The 22,584-nt window shown below is 35.6% G+C and overlaps 1 protein-coding gene across 3 annotated transcripts; it reads left to right on the top strand.

Moving 5' to 3' along the window:
- The first annotated feature begins 556 nt into the window (after positions 1-556).
- On the top strand, positions 557-20,822 carry LOC140148640 (uncharacterized). Of its 3 annotated transcripts, none has more exons than XM_072170668.1 (12): positions 557-650; positions 3,858-3,926; positions 6,457-6,561; positions 7,062-7,167; positions 8,592-8,666; positions 9,224-9,344; positions 10,608-10,876; positions 15,724-15,892; positions 16,068-16,206; positions 17,826-17,952; positions 19,562-19,653; positions 20,583-20,822. In XM_072170668.1, the coding sequence occupies exons 4-12, from the start codon at positions 7,107-7,109 to the stop codon at positions 20,652-20,654; spliced, it is 1,125 nt and encodes a 374-aa protein (XP_072026769.1). In that variant the 5' UTR covers positions 557-650; positions 3,858-3,926; positions 6,457-6,561; positions 7,062-7,106; the 3' UTR covers positions 20,655-20,822. The 3 variants fall into 3 exon arrangements, with proteins under 3 accessions (XP_072026769.1, XP_072026771.1, XP_072026770.1); XM_072170670.1 differs by having other exon boundaries at positions 19,562-19,693; positions 20,583-20,695; XM_072170669.1 differs by lacking the exon at positions 3,858-3,926 and having other exon boundaries at positions 574-650.
- Positions 20,823-22,584: the final 1,762 nt, after the last annotated feature.

Here is a 22,584-nt window from a genome sequence, read left to right as displayed (position 1 = left end):
AAGACGTACATCAGTTTGTTCATTGCATGCATTTTTGATAGATTTGAATTCAACTTCGACATAATGACTTTCTTATCTTTTGTATACTAAAAATTGCATAGTGTACATTGATTGACTTGTACGGTATACTAGGCTTTACTAGCTATAGTTTTCAGCAAGGTTCTGCAGCATTCTGTCAATTGTGTACAGTTTATGGCGAACACAAAAGTGGGGTGCTGATTGGCAAATTGAATTACATCGTCATCACATCGCATGATCGGCACCTCATTCGCGATAATCAGAAAGAGCAGACAGACACCGCTGCAAGAATTTGCTGAATACTTCTAGTATAATACCCTGTTTTAACACTTTCTTTAATGGTAGTAACTTTAATATACTTCGTTTAAAAACGTGATCCAACACAATATCTCAACAACAAGTGACGCACATATTCTGTAGAACACAGTATACATTTTTATGTTTAGGCCTATGTTTTCTAGTCTAGCCTTAAGCATCAATCCCCGGGATCAATTATCATTGATTCATCATAGCTTGATTTGTTTTTGTTTTTATATTTTAGAAATTGACAGCACTTACTAATCAGATGTTGTGTGTGGTAGGAGGCACTCTTCAAGACAATAAGATGGAGAAGGAAGATGGAAAGACAATAGGTAAGAAAACACAAAGACCATCTTTATGAATTGTTGATTCACCTTTTCGGTAAATCCCATAAGCCTTTGCGAGTACAACTGAGAATTTGACGTCACGCCGACTTGCAATGCGCAGTAACGATGTTCGATACACGATGTGCGCATCGGCGCAGATCGGCGTGACGTCAAATGACAAGGTCTCAGGTGTACTCGCAAAGGGTTATGGGATTTACCGAAAAGGTGAATTGACTACAAGCATTCAGAATAATTAGACCTAATTTGACTTTGTAAAATTGAGATTCCTCTTAGTTATACTCTGGGAGTTTTTGGGCAGGTTATCAATTTTGAGGTTTTTACATAAAAATATAGAGATATTTTGCTCCACAATGCCGTTTCCCCCAATGAAATCAGACATTCCTAAGCGAAGATATTGAGTTTGTAAGTTATGGTATTATAAAATTGGAAATTGAGATATCGGCCTTTCGGAATATTATTGGCAATGTTGAGAACAGGAATTACCTTGAAAAATGTCTTAAAAAAAACAAGATGCCAGTTATATTCCGTTCTGAAACTCTGTGACAATATTTTAAACATTAATAACATCGCAAATTTGCAACAAACCAAAATTGTGAAAAAATCACCCCCGGGCAGATTTTTGGCTATTTCTCCATTTATGATCTTGACCAAAAGTGTCTCCTTTTGACATGACACTTCACATATTTTATGCTGTATATAATACCTGAAAGAAAGGAAGAGGCCTTTTTTATTTCATTTTTCTGATAGGTAGGCCCCTTAAATGATCACGGAACTTTCCAGAAGTGTTATTTGTATTAGACAATAGAAAGCATCTCAACTACATCTTTTTTTTAAAAGTTAAAGTTATAACTGAATTTATAAAAATTAAAGAAAATTGAAACAGTTTCCAAAAAGGAAGTGGTAGGGGACAAGAAACATGTTTTATTTTTTACTTGGCCTTGTATTTGATGACTAATTTTATAATTTGTAAGTTTATTTGATTGCCTTGCTTGTTTTTTTGTTTTTGTTTTTTTAATGTTCAGAACCTAGATGCTTTTAACCTTGGCATATGTGCACTTAAAAATATCGAATAATAATTACATAAATAATAATTAAATAATAATAATGAAAATAATGATAAAATATTTTGAAAGGCATACGCATATTATTATTATCATTATTTTTTTGAAATTATGAAGTGTACCGGTACAATGTTTCTTATCTGTATGGGACAGGATATGCTTGCTGAAAAACTGGTTTACCTGGACATTTAAAGGAAGGTGACCCGATATATTTGGAAAATCAAGTTCTTTAAAACTTAACGTACCGGTATAACATAAAATGTCATCCCTTTCAAGCATTCATGCAAAAAGAACACGTAATGATTCTTGTAAATGCCCAGTGTAAATGCGACTAATTCCTTATGGAATTACTGATATATTTATTAAATACAATGTGACACTCTAGTAGTCTACAGTTTTTTTGATATTCATCATGATCATGTAATATAATGATACCAAATGAAAGACCCAATTTTCATCATTAACATATTGAAATTAGGAATTCCAAATTTGTGTATTTCCGAAGATATCATCAAAAAACTGTCAAATTAGTCTCAAATGTAGTATACCACAGTCAAGACTTATTCAACAGTTTTTTTATGATTTTCTTCAGAAATATACTGATGTGGATTTCAATATGTTAATGAGTAAATATGAGCTTTCACTTGATACTAAAATCTGCATTTTGATGGGGGTACAGTGGGGGATGAGGCTGTCAATCGGGTTACCCACCTTTAAGCACATGCACTATATGTGTCTTTCTGGAGAGTCAAAGAATTAAAAAACTTCATTTTTGGCCCCCACATATATGTTGGGCTTATGTTATCATCAAGATGGTTGCCTGGTTGTTTGTTTGTTACTTTGTTTGGCTGTCCGGGCGGAAGCAAATTCATTAATCCACTCTACAGCTCCAATGCACTGACCGATTCACTTCATTATTACGTTTTCAGGGTTATTAGGAGTTAAGAAAACCTAATAATGATAATATTGGATGGCTTATTTCGCATGATACCTTAACATATCAGATTCGTCATACAAATATCGAACTTGCCGTTGGCTCGTCCGATATTTTTATGACTCATCCGATATGTTATGGTATCATGCTCAGCCATCCAATATTATATCAAACTTGGTACAGTGACAGGATATGATGGCATGATGTGCTGTTTAGTTTTGTGTCATTTAATTTGCATATTTATGAATATTAATGAGCTCATTTGCATATTTTGCCTAAATTTTCATTAATCCACTCTGCATCTTAAACGCGATAACTGATCAACTTCAAACTTGGTTTGGTGATTTGATATGGTTGTCTGATGTGCTGTATAGTTTTGTGTCATGTTATTTGCATATTTATGAATATTAATGAGCTTATTTGCATATTTTGCAGCCTATATTTTGCCTAAATTTTCATTAATCCACTCTGCAGCTCCAACGCAATAACCGATCAACTTCAAACTTGGTATGGGGATAGGATATGGTAGCCTGATGTGCTGTATAGTTTTGTGTCATGTTATTTGCATATTTATGAATATTAATGGGCTTATTTGCATATGTTGCCTAAATTTTCATTAATCCACTCTGCAGCTTAAATGCAATAACCGATCAACTTCAGACTTGTTTTGGTGATTTGATAAGTTGGCCTGATGTACTTTATAGTTTTGTGTCATGTTATTTGCATATTTATGAATATTGATAAGCTGATTTGCATATTTTGCCCACATTTTCATTAATCCACTGTGCAGCTTAAACGCAATAACCGATCAACTTCTAACTTGGTATTGTGATAGTATATGGTGGCCTGATGTGCTGTATAATTTTGTGTCATGTTATTTGCATATTTATGAATATCAATGAGCTTATTTGCATATTACTAATTATTTTTATTTATAAACTTTTGTTAGCTACACACCTTTATGTGGGGCCACCTTAATTACGAACCGCGTAATTCTAGTTCTAATGAGAGTTTGAACTTTAAATTAAAATTTCTACACAACAATCAACCTGCACAAATCCATATACCATCACCTAGATCCTGCACTTGGATTTTTTGGGTTTAGTATTAAATAAAAAAACAAATAGTCAAAGACATTAGGCCTACATTTTCACCAAGTCCATTTTATTATTATTTCCATTTTATTATTATTTTTAGATGATTCATATCTGTATGCAACTGTCCAAAAAGCTGACAAAACCACCCCTATGCATGAGGAAATGAAAGGTATGTTGTCTTCAACTGATAAAATACATCAAACGTAATGCTTATAACAGTAAATTGGTTGCTGTTGGCAAATTATCATAAAATTTGTCAATTTATACATACATTCACATCTTTTTATAGACCAGGGTGTTACTATGTAGGCGTACTCAGTCATAGCAACCTACCAAGACATTGATTATGCAGCTTTCGGAATAAAGCTATCTATCCCCTCAATTGACAATATAGGCTAATTTTGTGTATCATGCTAGCTTGCATAGATGTACATGAAGGACGCTGGTGAGATCAGTGAATAAATTGTGTACATGATTTCTGAAGTCTCAAATAAAATGGCAGGAACGTGGGTTTAGAGTCTGTTTACCTTTATTCTAGGTTCTAAATAAAATGAGAGGGGAAATTGTGAGTCTACCTTGGTTCAATAAACACACCAGCAAGCAAAATACACACAAGCAGGCAAAATAACAAAGATTGTAAACAATGCCCAGGCCATGTACCAGGGTAACAAAATAACAAAGACTGTAAACAAATGCCCAGGTAATACCAGGATCTGCAAAGCGGACCCGGACAGTGACACGGTGCAGGGCTGCTTACAAGACAACAAATAAAAAACACACTATGACTAACAAGGATACAAATACACCCAAGAGGCAAATGAACAGTACCGAAACAACACTTGAGATGAAGGTGACCAGATGAGCCCTGTGTCGGTTCATGATTGGCATTCCATTTCCTGATAGTAATCATAGTATAACTTGAGAGGATAGTATAGGGCCTTCTTGATTGACCTGGGTGGTTTGGCTATGACAGAGGAGAAGATATTGGAAATCTTTTTGATGGTATAAGGTGTATTTAACCAAACCACATGACCCGATGTCAGTGCAGGTGATATTGCAAGTATTAAGCCAATTGCCTGATATGAGATCTGTAATTTTTCTTTTGGTTAGTTTTGCATTCATGAGCATAGGTTCTAAATCAAAATAAATGACAAGAAAACTGGGTTTAGAGCCTGTTTATTATTTTTTGTTCTAACCTTTATTCTAGGCTCTAAATGAAATTACAGGAAAAGTGTGGGCTTAGAGTCTGTTTACCTTTAATCTACATGTAGGTTCTAAATAAAATGTAGGTTCTAAATTGAAATAAACCACAGGAAAACTGGGTTTTAGAACCTGTTTATTTTTGTTCTAATCTTACCTGGTTTTATGAATGGCATAGTTGGTTTTTTGGGAACAGCCCATTAGTCCAAGAAGTGTTACAGATAGGATTTAGGGTATTTTAGGTTAGGATTATGTTTTTAGGTTAGGATTAGGGCTAGGTTCATAATCAAGTTATTTTGTTTTTGAACTAATGACCCTTTCTGTGTGAAAACGTGGTAGAGTATTTCAATATGAGCCCTTATTAAAAACCCAATAAAATACATTAGAAAGCAGACATCACTAAAATCCAGAACCAAGTATGCTAGACCTTTTGTGTTTTCAGTATTATGATAGCAAGTTAAGCAGTTTCCTGGTCTTGTTTTGACGAGTAGTGATAATGAAATAAAAGGGAAAGAAATTCAAAACGGGGGAAGAAAGCAAATCCAGTAAAAATGCTTTCCCTTGTTGTTTTGCAAAATACAAATAGACTTTCATGATCATAGTTAACACGGTTACATGGATGTGCCTTTTGCCTGGGCCCTGGTGTGGATGGTGAATGAAGCCGCCTGGGAATGAGGTCAGGCTTCCAACATGTAGGTTGTCATAGATTGTTCATGTTTGTAAAATGCATGAAAATTGGCACAAAGTTGAAGTTTGATATGCTGCTTTGAACATCCATTCTGGTTATGCAGCTTGGTCATATTTACATGGCATGATCATATTTACATTTCAGAATTGTGCTTATCAGATCATGAAGCTAGAGAATTTGTCAACTTGTTCTTTAGTTCTACATGTAGATCACAGTAAGTTGTGAAAAACTAGCAGATCTGTGGCTCAGAGATAAAAATCTGCCAAAATGTTGTACATTGTACTAAAGCCTTTCACTATTTTGCCTATAGATTCATTTCACATTGCATTTAAGTTAACATAATAACCGGGATATTAAATGTAAACAGTGTTTTGTTTGTTTTTGTGTTTTATTCTTTCAATTTCAGCTGCATTTGCGTTTTGACTTTGATTCTGTTTCGTTTTCATTTGTAAGCGTAAGTAAGCGTTCTTGAACAAGAGAATTAGCACTGTGCTTTTAGTTGATTAGACATTAAAATGCAACTTTTGATTTTGTTTCATCCTTGGTTTTTGATCACTGTTTCTTTAATTCTCAACCGATTTCAACAAAATAACAAATAAAATGGTACAGATATTGGCTGCTGGTTTGAAGTTTGACATATAATTTATCTTTGTTTAGGATATACAAGGATGAACATAAATGGTTATTAATTCGTTTGCTGTCAGTATATTTTGAATTATATTATGATCAAATCAGAGAAGTGGAAGCATTTTGCATGTATATGTTTTGTCCTATTTTGATGATTAATCCTTTGATTTTGTCTTTGTTTTAGATGATTCAACTAAATATGCAAGCATTGCATTTGATAACAACAATAAACCAGTCATAAAGAATAGTAAAAGAGGTGTGAATACGCTAAGTGATATCAATGAGACAGGTAAGATACCATACAGTACAACTAAACTATATAAAAATCCATAAAAGCTTCAATGTGTAGTTGTTTAGTTGCTGTTCGTTTCTAAATTTCAACTTCAAAATTGTATTTTCAGTACAGTACTGTACTGATCAGTAGCGTAGCCAGCGGTGGGGCATGTGGGACAGAGTGCCCCTTCCCCCTCTGACAAAAAATGTAAGAGAAATCAGGAAGGCAATGGAAATGAAAAGGGACAAGGAGCCCATTTCCCACCAAAGTTCACCCCTATCATGGGCCAAAATAGTGTATAATACCATATTTTTGCATGCTACGTATGCACAATCTTCTAATAAAGTCCTTTTTTGGAAGCTTGAAGACTTTTACATGTACAGTCTGTCTAAAAAACCTGCTATAAGTATATAACCCACTGATATTGCTTGGTCAAAATGATACAACCGGAATGTTTTTTCCTCTTATCCACCGAAATGTTTATTTTTACATATTATTTTGTGATTTTTTTTCAGACGATTCAAATCCATACGAATCTCTCATAATGGAGGCTAAGAATAATGACAAAAAATGGAAAAACAAAAGTGGCATCTAGGTCACCAGATAAATTCAACAAATCAGGTGAGAAATAAACAAACATTTACTCTTGTTATTGCTGTTGATGTAGCTGTTGATGTTGATGTACATGTAGCTGTTGCTGTTGATGTTGAGAGGCCACAGCCACTACCCTATCCACAAGACAGGAGAGGCATTGGTGGGTGCTGCATTTGTTGTGTCATTTGTTAATGTACATCTAAAGCCAGTGATTGCCATTGCCTGTGTCTTGATATAGCAAGCCACGTATACACAGCTAGCAACTGCCTACCTTTCATTTTTAATGAGGAGATTGCTCCTGAGATGGGTAAAATTAATGCTATTGACAGTATACCAAGGATTCTCGAGTACTAATATACTATAGGATAAGCCACTCGTTTGCGCAAATGAAGTCAGTCACACAGCCAATGCACGATCATGCATGTGATGGCATTGCTGTACCCCGTATGTGTAGGAGTGTATTTTCTGTGAAAGAGATGATGCATGTTTACGTCATCGTTTCAAAAAAAATTAAATGGCGAAAAACGGCGAACAATTGGTCATTTCTTTCCATTACTATCATATTTTTAAAAACCAAGTAGCTAAGGAGTTACCTCAATATGCTAGGAAAATATTCTCTTCGATGACCCCATGATGAGACTGGCTAAATAAGCTGTATTTTTGCCGGAAAGGGTCCGAATAATTGGCAGTCTATGTGCGCCATCTTGGAAAAATATCTCGAAATAGGCTTCCTCGACAGTCGTTCAAGATTGAGGAGATTTTAGCCTGACGATGTTAGACTTGATCAAGACGGACTGTCGTTTGTACTATAGCGGTCTAAATGTGCATATTTCGTACATAAAATTAGCTCGAAAATCAATAAAACAAGTAACGAATGCGTCTAATTTTCTCTCTACTAACACAAAATTTAATGAAAAGGGCATTTCTTTCCTAAAACAAATAAACGTACTTTCAAATTGTGTTACAATCGTATGTGTAGGCCTACTTGCACGTCTGGAACTAAGACTAATTTGCGCACTGAAATGTTCAAGAACTGTCAATCATTATCGAAAGCTGTCAATGCAATACAGGATAAGTTCCTTTGGCCGTACGCAAATTAAATACGTACACAAGTGCTTAAGTTTCAGGCTGCGCACTGGATTGCATACATTCAATCAATGTCAATCAATGTCAATCAAAGTCAATCAAACTGCCGGCGAAGTGACTTCACTTTTTATACAGGGATTGAATACGAGTGTCACGGCTCTGAGTATACTGGTTGTGACAGTTCAATTCAACTCAACAGGTCTTCCAAACTGAAGGCCATACAACACAAATTTGGAATTCACTAAACCCCAGTAAGCTGTTGATGCTTGGTTAATATTATTATAGCACACCTTATATGAAATTAAGAAAAAATATGGTCATACAATGAGAATTGACACTAATTGTATTTGTAAACATACATGTAGGTTCATTTGATGCAGACCTTGATTTACCTCCAACCCCACCAGAGGAATGGGAGACATCAGGAGACAGACTAGGGGGTAAGTTCATTCAGTTGAGTAAATATGTACCTATATACCTAACTACCTACACTGAGGTCATGATGTTATGAATTCACAGTTACAGAATTCAGGAACACATTCTGAAAATAATTGTTAGTTGTGTTCTTCTATCCTCTCCCATTTTGATCCTGTGGTGGTTTGTCCTCAAGTCCTACTCTGAAACCTTATTACCCCAATGCCTGACCATAATGTTCCTAACCTATTCAGGGTTCATTGTAATCATAATGATAGCTCTGATCCTAACCCTACATGCTAACCTTAAAATCTGGCAAGGGGTAGAGTGGTACAGAATGAAGTGGCAATAGGCTACCTGTCCTAAATCTATCACACTTGCAGGGAGTTTTTTTTTATATTATACATGTATACCACAAAGTCATGCAATTATATTTGTGTAACTATATTGTTTTCATTGCAACCAAAGAACAGATTTCCTGGACACATATATGTGGGTGTTTATAATGGATTTTCAAGGAGTTACCCATTTTAATTTAAGTTGTTCCTTTTAAGGCTTAATCTAAATTATTTTATATTCATAGGCAAACTTTATGTGGCAGTGAAAAACTTCAAGGCCCGCTATCCCTATGAAATCAACATCAAGATGGGAGAAATGGTGGAATTGACAGAGATAGATCCTGATGACAAATCATGGCATGTCAGGTTGGTATCACAACCATATTCTACCTCCTCCTCATAGCCAAGATAGTTGTCGTACACTGCAGATGTACACCTATGCGGTGTTCGATTCTCACCAGATAGTCAACTTTTCTGAAAATCAGAGAATTGATTATTAAATAAATAAATGTAGATATTTATATAGCGCTTTATGCCGTAAACAGCCTCAAAGCGCTTTACATTTATTCCGCCGTCATTAGAATATGTCGGAACCACCTTTGCAGCCTATAAGTGGCGCAGGGTCCATCAGTACAACGACTGTGACTACCCCTAACAGTTTCAACAGGGTCAACCGGCATCTTCAGCGGATGTTATTGCTCCCGGTGAAAGCGCTCCGGTGAGTGTACCAAATTTGAGTAGCGTAGAAGTATAAATTTGCGTTCTATTTACGTTTACCACTACGTATGAATATACATCATTATAATAAATGTAGATAGTTTGAGAATAATCAATTTTGATTCATGCATAGTGTGACAAAATTGAGCCTCTGCAAAGTACCCATTTGGCATTACCATAAACCCAATTGGTCAATGTTCTGGCTACATTTACTCATATATTTGTTTTGCAACTTTTCATAATATAATTCAACAACTCTTCCTATACCTTTGTACAGGAGCCAACCGTTGTTAATCTGTGATGAATCTACAGTTCAACAGCGTATACGCGAACGCAAGGTTACGCGTACGCGTTACGCATGAGAGCGTAAAATTTGTCATGTCTGGAAGATAAACATGAACCCTCTTATGGTGGAAGTAGCAGCTAAATATTACCGCTTTATTCTTTAGTTTTATTGTGATATCAACAGAGAAATACCACAATCTTTTTGTAAGGTTGAGTGGCAATGACAAACGGATATTCGAATGAAAGAATCATGTGAATTAGACATCTTTAGCTTGTTTCGTTGTTGAAAGGATTCAATCATGTTTCACCGTTGTTCATCACTGATTAACGTCCGGCGCATCTGCATGGTTTACTTAGCTCGTTGTTAATCGGTGATGAACAACGGTGAAACATGATTGAATCCCTAAATGAACAACATCAAGTGTTACAAGTGATCTGGAAAGGTGTAAGATTATCTGAGTATAAATTAAGAATCTCACTCAGTCTATATACACCCACTATTAGATTAATTTATGCTAAACCGGGACGTTGAATTCCATTACATCTTTCCACAGATTAAAATTCATTATTTAAAATAAGTTTAGAAAAAAAAATAATGCTCTATAAATCCATTGATTTTTTTCACAGAGTAACTCTTGGAACTAACTTGGATGGATTCACCTACACCAAACGAGTTGGCTGGGTTCCTTACAATGTCTTTTCAGATTATAAGGGACCTGACAGAAGGAATTCTGAAGATCTCATTGATGTTTCTCAAGAAACTTGTCCTCTACCTGGTACTGATATGTGTCCACTGCCTGAATCTGACTCCTGTCCTGTGCCTGGCACTGATCATGCACATATGTCCAGGTCATTATCAGATGTAACAAAGACCTGTGAAACATTGGCTGAATTGGGTAAGTCAGTGTGGTTAGGGGAATGATGCTCCATTTTTTTGCATTCAGCTGCATTCAACAGTTACTTAACTTTTCAATACTAGTATTATGCTTAACTCTACTGTCAGACTCAGTCACTTTATCATACCATCCAAGCATAAATGTGAACTGTCATATCAAAAGGTATCTTAGGTGTCCCTTTGACAGAACTGACATTTGAACCTGTCCTTAATAAGCATATTTCAAGCCTTCAAATGACACCTTCTTTGTGAAATTTGAAGAAATACACTTGAAGATATCATAAAAAATGCAACTGTTTTTCAAGTTATTTCATTATGTTTTACAAGTTTATTTTGCCTGTATCTCAATATAGGCTATGCCGACCTTAAGGTACATTTTGATATGATGGATCACATTTGTATTAGCTATACTATTTTTCTTCTTGGCAAGGTTATGATGTTAACATGTTGAGGCAGCTTTTTCGCACATGCATCTATTTACTGTCTTAAAACGTGTGTGTACGTCAGCGGTTTGAGCACCGCTCATGATTTGAAGCTGCGCCCAATGAAATGTGCCCTGAAGTTACCATCTCACTAAGAAGAAAAACAGGATAGAGATATAGAGGGAGCGTTAGTTTCTTTCTGGATCTGTTGCTTTATTATATCATAAATATACTATTCCAACAGAAGAAGCATTAACAGATTCCTCCTTCCAGTTCTTCAGGCTGGTCTCATGCAAGCATTTGTCCAAGTCTGAAAGGAAAGCTGACTGCAGCTAGCATACCCTATGTGAGACATTCACCCTTTTAGAACATGGTGGCATTACGGTTATGGCATTTGACGCATGAGCGGTAGATCATTGGTTCGAACCATGTCCTTAGGCAAGACTTTATCTAGCTTGTCCGACTTCACCCAGGTTTAAAATGGGGGCCTGGTAGAAGGTAGTCATACCGGTGCAGTAATTGTTTGCAAGCAAATGGTGTGATATATCCGCAGGGGTCCATGTAACCCTTCGTAACTCAAGTAACCGTTTGTAAAGTTACGCCCAAAACTATACGTAACTTTACGAAGAGCCCCTCTAGTAAATCCCTTTTACTTACAAAGGGTGCCGTTGGCAAGTTTAGTGAAATGGAACTTATAACTCGTCGTAAGGTACAAATGATTTTGAGACTTACGAATCTTCGTAAAGTTGAGCAAAATGGGCCCCAGGCTAGTGGCAGTGGAATAAATGTATAGCAGTTTGATTACAGTGCTAATATTTACCCATCACTCATTTCCTTCCTCTTCATCTCACATTCATTCAGAGCACTTTTCCTTCTTTCAGTAATTCATTTATGTCCTATACATTTCCTGTATTTTTGATGTTAACACTTTTCCTTTTGTCAATCTGTCTAACTACTTCCTCATATATATACATGATGGTGTATGTGTGTCTCTCATTCAGTGGCATAGGTGCCGGAGGAGGAAAGAGTCAGACCTCTGAGGAAAATTTGCCATTTTGTTCCATCCCTGCACACAGTTGTAAAGCTGTTAACTTTTGTGTCTTTACAACTTAGAATTGGTTAAAAATCCTGCAGTATTGTGTTATAAATAGGGTTGATTTTTTTTTTGGCTTGTCAATTTACAGGACTAAGTTGGGGTCCTTTCCCTCAACATGGACTTGCCCCATCTGACAAAAATCCCAGCTATGCCACTGTGCTCTCACGCTATTCAAATCTCTCGCAATCACTCTATGTGCATGTTTTATTTCCATTTATACTGATGCGTGGGCATATGTTTATACTAACATAACATTTTGAATATTGAGGGCTAATATGAAACAATAAAGGTATATATATGAATTGCTGTTTCAGTCTTGGTCAATCGTTTCCTTATATTGGGATGTTAAGTAGTTTAATCAGGAATTTTTTCCTTGAAAGTCTCTTAAATTTGTTCGAATAAATGAGTTAAATTTGAAGGGAAAAACAAATCAACTTAAGGGCTGTATTTAAATTTTTTTAGGATAAAATATCTGCCTATTTTCTGATATTATTTGATAAAAAGCGTACACATTTGGACAACAGAGGGAAAGATCAATTTATTGTAATACTTGAATCATTAGGTAATAAGTGCATGCTGGATGGTTTTTTTAAAATGTCTGTGAGAGACTTTCAAGAGACTGTTTGATCACCATGTAGATCTAAATATTGGTCCTCAATAAATCATTACGCTACTCAGTGTCTTGAAAAATGGTCCCTTCTCATAATAAGCCCAATCGACATTGTAACTTCCAGTTTTTGAAAGCAGTTTTGGGACATTTTGACTTCTGACATATCGGGGATATTGCTGTAATTATTATTAATTAATTTATTATTGTAATAATGTTATCATTAAAAATATTGAAATAATTAATTTATACAATAACCATGTTTTTGGGGTTTGTTTTTATTCCAGTAAAACATTTTAAATTATATTTTGTACACACAAAAACCAATTTTTCTGAATTTTCCCGATAGGTCTGAGGGCAAAGTGCCCCAAAACTGCAACAACTGTCCCAAAATGGATTGCAAACTTCCAAAGCCAATTTGGCTTATTTAGGCAATAACGTTTTCATTTCCTTCTATTTTAAACTCCAAATTGATCAACTGATATCAAACCCAAGAGAAAAAGAAAAGGGCCCTTCTTTTTCAAGACACATGATAGCAACATATTCAGTTGTTTTGCTTTAATATGTGGTGCCATGGTGCATATTTTATTTGCAGTTGGTGCTGGGTAGCAATGCAATGCATATAATAAAGGTGCATAGATAATATGAAAGCTGATGGAAAGCAGACTACATTATTCACTGAGGAAAAGTGAAATTAAAAGGTATTGTATCTTTGAAGAATTTGCTCAGATTTGCAGAAATGTGTACAGTATCATTTTCTAGTTACTGAGTAAATAAAGTTGGAAATGATGTTGACTTTCATGATAGTTTTGACTTCCTTAAGTGTCTTGGAAGCTATCCATGACTATATGCATCAACAGCATTTGCTTGAGCAAATCTTAATGAACTATATTTTGTAGAAAAGATGCTGCCTATAAATAATAAAAAGCTTATAAAAGAAAAAAGTGCTGCTTAAAATCTTGCCACTTTCTGCTGACAAAATCACAAATAAACTGGTTAAAGGTGACTGATGCAGAATGATGGGTTCCTAAAATTTACTATAGTGTTGTAAATGGAACATGTATGCAGATTAATGTTCTGTGAAACTGAATACTGTATTTGAGATGCAATAGCTATTGTGGTTCTTAAGATATGTATCTGTGCTGAATAATGTTGTTGTTTTGTGCAGTTTAGACCAGAACCTGCCATATCTGTTGAAAGATTGCCAGACTTTTTGAAATTCCCATTATATATTTCACTAAATGGATTGGAAAAAAATTTCAAAAACCTTTAGCCATCAGAATCACTTTCATACATTTACATTGATAAATTAGTAATTTTATTGGTCCCATGCATTTCATCTTCCATGCACTAATCTTGCTGCTATTAAAGATCACAGGAAGCCAGCAAAACAGGCCATGCAGTTTATAATGCTTCATACATTTTCCTGTACTTCATGCTGTATTTCAGAGGGTTACTTGCAGGGGTGACATTCTCATGTCCATCCTCCAATGTTTGTGTTACTGACTGGTGTGAATGCAGCTGTCTGGTTTAAATAGCTGTGTTTGGGGATGAGAATGACACACAGATGTGTAAAACAAACCCTGAATAGTGTATTGTGGGAAGTATGCAAAACATACATGTATATTTAAAATCATCATTAGATCATTCCATTCACATGGCATTGTGAATCATGTGCTGATGTACTATAAAGTCCCTGGTTCAAAGCTTTATGGGTCCACTTGCTGGGATTTATATGTGACACAATCTAATGCACCAAAGGAGGCAATTTTCTTCTTCACAGTCTACATTTATTTTTATGATTGGCCATTTGATCAAACTTGCCATTATCAAAGCCCAAGATCAAATGGGGGCTATAAATACACAAATATATACATTATTTTCACTGTTCAACATACATCTTGGGCCAGAATCCTGGGTAAAAAACGAAAAGAAAAATTCTGCATTAAAATCTGGATTAATATTTTCCTGTGTGTGACACTTTTAAGCTGAGATTCCTTTAATTTTTACTGATGTCTTAATTGGAGCTAATACTTGTCAATGCCTCTCCGGCAGCAGGGTAATCATGTTGTGTAGCTTCTTGGTGATAAGTAGTTGACTTGATGTAAAATCATTTCCAGTTACAAGCCAATGAGGTGATAAAGGAAGAATTAGATAATTAACACTCAATTAAGCTTCAAATTCATCATTCTAGAATTTTTGAGCATTTTAATTTTGCAAAGTTTTCAGTGCTGTCAATAAACAATGGCAGATGGACACAGGTTTTACATTGAAATAAAAATAGACTATGATTGCATGAATAAAAATTAGCACAGAAAAATTAGGAAGCAGATGTGGTTGTTCTATCTTTCAATCTTGACAAGCTTTATTAAAGCATTATGTGCACTACTGAATCACTTGTGGTAATTTTATGAAGGATATTATTCAACATGTACCCATGTTTTTGCATAATTGAGGATGTTAATTTAGCATCAAACCTTTTGACCTGCAGATACATTGTAGCCTTGTAGCCGTGTCAAGCCAGATCACTAAGAAATATTTCGTAAATTTCTAATTGTAACAAAGCTTATAAACAAGATATAATAAATATATTAGCTTGTTTAATCTTGATTAAGCAAGATATTTGCATCTACTGGATTTTAACGCAAAGTTGACACAGCTTGTTTTTGGAACTCCTGGAATTGACTATAAATCAAACTGTTTCAATCCCATCTTGGATGTAGATATGACGGGTAAAAGCTCAAGTGTCCATTCGAGTGGTGGTTACAACATACAGCGCAGCACAGGGTCATGGTTAGGAGGCTCTTCTATTCATCATCATCTGGGACATAAGTTTCAAGCAAGCAGCTTACACGTACCAATCAAGTGTTCCTTCTGCAAGAAATGGTGTTCGTAAGTAAAATTCTTAATAATTATGTAAGAATGTGAAAAATAGTTTTGAGGCCTAGGCAGTATTTATATGTAAGTAGGTTACAAGACTATTCCCAGTGGTACTACACACCTTTAGTTACCATTATCTTCAGTAGGACTTCATTATTCACAATTTATATCAAATCTTATGTTGTAGATTTCAGAACCAGGAGGAATGTGAATACCAGTGTTTGAATTGCAAACTGGTTGTACACAAGGGTTGTCATGTCAAGATACTCAACAGATGTAGACTGGATTCAACTGAAGAGGAAGCATATTGTCCTGTATTCAATGAGGTAAATATATATCTTGTTATCACAACTGAAATGAGACATAGGCTTCTCTTTCATGGTATACTCTAAGTACACTACCAGATTCATATTACTGTTGTCACCTCAGAGGCACACTACTGCCCAGCTACTTCATAGGTACTCAAGAGTACCTGTGATGGGTACTAGAGTACACCCTGCATATACATGTAAGTGCATAGCCTTTATTTTTGAAGTGATTCAGTAGTGCACACAAACATGTAGTTTAATGAAGCTTGTCAAGATCAGAATACACACTGATACTCGATTGGTACTAGGCCTGGCATTTTCGGTAATTTTGTACCGGGTACCCGGCGCATTTTTGGGCGGGTAACCGGGTACCAAATTGCAAAAAAACCAAAAAACATGTTTTTAAAGTTTTTATTTTTTCGGTTTTGTAGTCTCCCAGAAAATAAAACTAAATAATAGGATCATTCATGGTTAAAATAAAAAAAAAAATAAAAAAAATTCAAGATGTTTTGTATTTTTAATATGAAAATTGATAATTTGTATTCATGTCATAGTCTATTAATGATTTCAAAATGCATTGAATTTGAATGCATGTAATCTCGGGCGGGTACCCGCTAGCCCGCCCGAAAATGCCAGCCTTAATTGGTACTCTACTGGTACTCGTTAGAGTAGCCACAAAGTACCTGGGCAGCAGTGTATAACTTATTTGAAGTATGAGTAATGGTGATTGTTTTGTTTAAATTAAAAGAAAAGAAAGTCAAAGACTGACATTTATGGAATGTACCCTTTGTTAGCTGTTTATGTGACCTTTTAGTCCCAGAAACATTTATAGAAACTCATAGTGTATCCATTGTTGCCTATTTCAATGTGACTTGATAGTCAAGGAATTCACAATGTGTGTCATAGGGTGAAAGCATCCGGAATTTTTAGAAAACATGTTGTACAATAGAAATTCCAATGATTTCCTGATAGGTTAACCAGAGCTAACACAAAAAAAAGTGTGCCAGATGTACAAAATGAAAGGACTATGTGTAAATAAATGGAGGTCATGGTGGTTTAATGGTTCCACCCCAACAAATACTATGCTCTAGCTCTTTTTCTGGTGATTGTGTTTTATTTTGTTATGATCAGACATATTCGATGAGTAACAGTTATTAAAAATGTTGAGATTTTTACATTATGACACATTTAATGTTCTTCAGTCAAGATTGCAACATCTTGCATTGTAAATATAATTTGAATTGAGGGAGCGGAAAAATCAGGGCTCAGTGGATAGGAAGTAAATGATGCATGCCCAAGAAATTATGATTTAAATGACAATAGGCAGTCTCATTCTTCATTATTTAGATATATTCGCTGTCGTAGTGCACGTTAGTAACCATTGGTTACTGCTCCAAGCCTTGGCTCATACACCTGTTCCGAATTTTGATATGCCATAGGTTTTGTGTTGTGATCATTTCGATCAGTGGTTCGTAACAAAGAAAGCGTGATCCAGTTGACCTGGCAATGGTCATGTCCTAACGTGCACTACGACAGCAAATTTGAAGCACCAAGTAAAGCTTACAAATCTTTACATTGTAAATATATATATATAAGTACCAAATAAATGATCTATTCACACACATGTCTTGTTTCAGAGTGCTGAGCGTTTATGCATAGATCTTCCCCATAGATTCCTGGTTCATACATGGAAGGTTCCTCCAAGATGTAGTCATTGCAGTGGCTTCGTCATTGGAATGGTTAGACAGGGTCTTAAGTGTGCAGGTAAAACATTAACATTGAATGCTATACTTTCTGTCAAAGAAGAACAGCACTTGTTTATATTTTGAGAGCGTGCACAGCATAAACACGGAAGTGGGGTTTTGATGGCTGATTCAATCGTCTGACAATCATAACAACAGGCGTGGTAATCTGATTGGCCGATTATGCGTCAAAACGTTGGTGAGCTCAAACAAAGTTCCGCATATGTCGCTCATTAACAGGGCGCTTTCATCAATCTAAGCAAGGGACTAGCTGCTGTTCTTCTCTGAAGTAATAGTAATACTCATTTCATATGTTTACTAAATTTATTGCTGATCTGATCATCTGCTTTTCACTGTAAATTGAAAATAAGCTCTGACATGATTATTGATTATAAGTTACAGCTAAGCTCCAATGAACTCCTATGATGACCTCACAGTTCATTGCTTCTCCAAGTTCACTGTCAGTTACAAATCATATTATGAAAACATTCAGTTTTGGTAATAAATCTAATACGGGAACTTACTTTTTGCAACTTTACTACGTTGTGTCTTGAAACACCAGACTTCATCAGTCAACTGACCCACTGGGCTGGTCACACAATAGATGACTAGGTATCGTCTTGATGGCGCAGTCTTGATGAGATAAAGTTAAAGCGGAGTTCACCTCTTTTGTCAGTGATAGTTGCTCAATTCACTCCCAGGTGACTTCTTTTATGCCTCTCCTATGCCTTTGTTCCTATCGTGTGACCAGTCCAGCGAGTCAGTTGCCTGATGAAGTCTGGTGGTTCCAGATGCAACGTAGCAAAGTTGCGTAAAGTATAAGTTCTAGTAGATTTTAGATGTATTCCAAAAACCCCTAAGCTGCTGTTATGCAAGCAAGATATAAACCTTAAGTAATTCTTGGCCAAGTTGGACTACGCTTGTAGTTTTGCGATAAGCACACATACGTATAACACGGTCTAGGAGTTTGCAAGAACGCACCTTACAATACACTGCGTACACGTTTAGTACGCTACATGGACGCAACAGGTACAATACATTTGAGCTTATCCAAGAATTGCCTAATTTACCTATAGGGTTCACCATCTTAATGCTACAGGATTAATTATAGGTATCAAGATTAACCCGAAGGCTCTCAGGGTGGTTTAAAAGGGGGTGTGCTATGTGTTGCCCATAACCACCCAATTCCAGGGGAGGCACCCAGCAGGGGTGTGGTGTTCTGTGGTTAGGCTATTGAGAATGAGTTAGAAGAAGGCGTTCATGTTAAAGCCACAGATTGCTATTTCTTATTTCCCAGGAAAATGGCAAGAGAGTAACATGAGTAGGTTTGAATTTCACTTTGAGCACTTGGATAGTCTTATAGTTAGGGTCTGATTTCCCTACTTATGCACCAAATCACCCTACGATATGCTACACATGACTAAATGGCATGTTTTAGACCACAACATTTCTGGTTTCATTTTGTGGCTTTAAGGTTAGAATAGGATGGTGACAGAAAATTTGGGAAAAGTTACTCACACAGATGCAATCTAACTTGTGGTTAAAAGTTTATTTTGGGCTGTTTTACTAGGAAATATGGATGTTATTTTGTTATGCTTTATAAGAAAATACTGATGTTATTGTTGTAACAGAGTGCGGCACCAACATTCATCACAAGTGTAAACCTAATGTGGCCAATACATGCAGTACAAAATACAAGGAAATTGCTGATCATGTTTATGAGGTAAAAGCATGAATTGCATGAACATGAAAGTACAAATCAGGTAAGACATTGTAACCAGCACCCACCCACACACAATTGAAAACATTGCTTTTCCTTCCTTGATCTGGAAAACAACTCAAAATTGAATGTCATAGATCTGAATTGGGTTTTTGCAGTTGAAATCCATACACCCTCTGTGGAAGACTTGACCTTAATCTTCCACACAGGAAGTGTGAATTTCAAATTGGGTTTACCTGTGTGAGAGATTAAGGACATGTCTTCCGTAGGGGGTTTCATGGATTTCAACTTGAATAGCCCATTTCAGATTATAATGTGTTTTGGAAGGGAGTTACCATCGTGAAAATGTAGACTTGCTAACATGAATTGGATAAAAAGACTGCAAAAGCAAAGGTAAAATAAACTGGGTTTGTTTAACATGCATGTGTGATATGGGCTGGTCAAGCAATAATAATCATCTTTATCTCTTAATGGACATGATATCAATGAGACAAAGACATTTCTCACAGTATGTACCTCCTGCCAGTGGCAGACTGCTTCAGTATTGTAAGCACAGAGACTACTACAGACTAACCACAAACAGTCAAAATCTTGGCATCACCAGTTAGTGAGGGCCAATCGTTCCAGGGAGTGTAACAGATGAAACTGCTACACTCTATACTACACTATACTGCATATTTTTATGGTCATTCACGTAAACGTGATGGAGCATTGCGTATCAACGCTGGTGTGATTATTAGACACAATCAAACAATCGGCCCTCATGAATATGCGAGAATTCACAGCATACATAGAAAGTTGACGGATATAGTCTATTAGTCTTTGACAGTAAGCCATTGTTTGCACAGAGTCATACTGTCAAACAAAAGAATGAAAATTATAATTTTCCCCAAAATGTAACTTGATTTTATTTTTTTATTTTTTTGACACAGGTGAAGAAAGCAAGACTTTGGGAAAAGAAGAAAAGCACAATTTGGGTTATTACCACTCATGTGTTTACATGATTCAACAGAAAGAAACTAAAAAGAAAACGAAACTGTAGTATCTCCCCTACCTGATTCTTTCTGGACCCAACCCATCCATCGCCATTATCACATGCAAGTAAGTGTTTGGTGATGTCCAATTCCCTGTCTTTGCTTCTTATCCTTGTATGGAAGAAGTCCCAATCATCCAAGCAATAAGATATTACAGGTAAGATATATATCCCAGAATGTTTAAAATTACTATTTATTTTTGAAATATTATGTTTAATTTTGTGTAAATTGTGAACATTTTCAATTATGTTTGAAACTTGCAAAATGAGTTGCAGAATGTTTTTCCCCTCAGTATTTGATTTAATTTTGAAATGTGCAAGTATTTGAATGTGTTCTGTTGTGGTGAAAGAATTTTTATGTAGCTTTAAAGGCTTATATAATAGCTTATGATAGTAATCGCACAAAATTTGTATGTTGCAAAATGTAATTTCCTGTATTTAATTTTAAAACTTGCAATGTACAGAAATGTCCTACAGAAATGTCCTATCAAGCCAATTGAAGAGTAATAATTGTTAAACAATATAATAAAAATTCATAATTAATAGCTTAAACTTGCAGCTTACATATTATGCCAGGAATGTTGTATACTTAGAGCAGGTCAGAGGGGAGCATGACCAAGCAGTGTTTGCGCCACAGAATTATAGAAGGAGAACCGGGACTCACCGATACCGCCACATACAATCGCACTGTCAGCTATATATGGGGAGAAAATTGGGGGTATTCAGGTCCTTGCTGATGGTGCGCGGAGAAGAACAAAAACAATATTCTGCGACTCGTCTGAAGTGGCTTGGTACTCGCGTGCTCGCGCTTGCATGACAACGAATGCCTCGAGTGCATTCCCAGGGAAACTGAATACCCCCAATTTTTGCTCCATGCCTGTATCAAGATAGTGGTTGAGTCCCGGTTCTCTTTCTGTAATTTTGTGGTTTGCACTCAAATATGCTCCTGCCATCTGACCTGCCTTAATGCTTATTTATATTATATTAAATCAAGTTACACTAAGAAGAGTATTTGTGTTAGTGTGACCAAATGAGGTAGATGTCAGCAAATGTGAACTTTCGGTAGAGGCTGAAAATTATAGGCTCTGTGGCTGCTAAAATTTTTTTTACAAAAATACCTTGATATCCTCTCTTGCATGCCCTGTATTTTCTTCATGACATTGATGATAAAATGTGTGTTTTTTGGTTAATTTTGTGACTCATTTCTCCTGACTCGGAATACTATGTCCTTTAGCCCAAAGCCTAAAAGTAAGGGTCGCTCTACTTTTTAAAAATTTATTTGTTTTTAGTTTATTCAGTGTAGTTTCAGTTTATTTTTCACCATACAATAATATACAAACCTAATAATGAAAGAAAACATTGGTGGGGAGACCAAAAAGAGGTTGCCACATACAATGTTAATAAAATGCCAAGTTAACAAAATATGATGTAAACAATGATTAAAAGGTTTGTGAGGCTCATATTTTGGTATATCAATGATGTGTGGTACATATTACAAATAGGGTAAACATTTTGTAAATATTATACCACATATATGAAAATTCTAATATGAAAAAAAACATGACCCTATTTTTTTCAGATATTGGGTCAGGCTTAACTTTATAAATGGTACAATTTGTGATTGTGTCCTTATGTTGTGGACATTGCTGCATTACAAAATCCTAAAATTTCACATTTCTCACATCTGCCTCAAATCCTTGGGCTGACTCACAATATGTAACACCATCTCCTCTATGTGGCCAAGTGAGGCATTTTTGAAATTGAGTTACTATAATTATTACCTGCTATAGGCTAATCATATACTGAAAACACAGCATACTTGGTTCTAAAGTTCTGGAGTTTTGTTTTGTGATGTTTATTTTCTTATGAATTTTATTGTTGTTTAACCTACATATTTTTGC

Source organism: Amphiura filiformis, chromosome 3 (genome assembly GCF_039555335.1).
Source record: "Amphiura filiformis chromosome 3, Afil_fr2py, whole genome shotgun sequence".
Taxonomy (NCBI): domain Eukaryota; kingdom Metazoa; phylum Echinodermata; class Ophiuroidea; order Amphilepidida; family Amphiuridae; genus Amphiura; species Amphiura filiformis.
The sequence above is the reverse complement of the archived record's forward strand: the minus strand, read 5'-3'. Positions and strand labels throughout refer to the sequence as shown.

What these genes read in the sequence shown, in the direction of transcription:
- LOC140148640 (XM_072170668.1), top strand. Translation starts at nt 7,107, where the DNA reads ATGACAAAAAATGGAAAAACAAAAGTGGCATCTAGGTCACCAGATAAA. An exon ending in AGATAAATTCAACAAATCAG is followed by an intron (nt 7,168 to 8,591) that starts GTGAGAAATAAA and finishes ACATACATGTAG; the next exon opens with GTTCATTTGATGCAGACCTT. An exon ending in ATCAGGAGACAGACTAGGGG is followed by an intron (nt 8,667 to 9,223) that starts GTAAGTTCATTC and finishes TTATATTCATAG; the next exon opens with GCAAACTTTATGTGGCAGTG.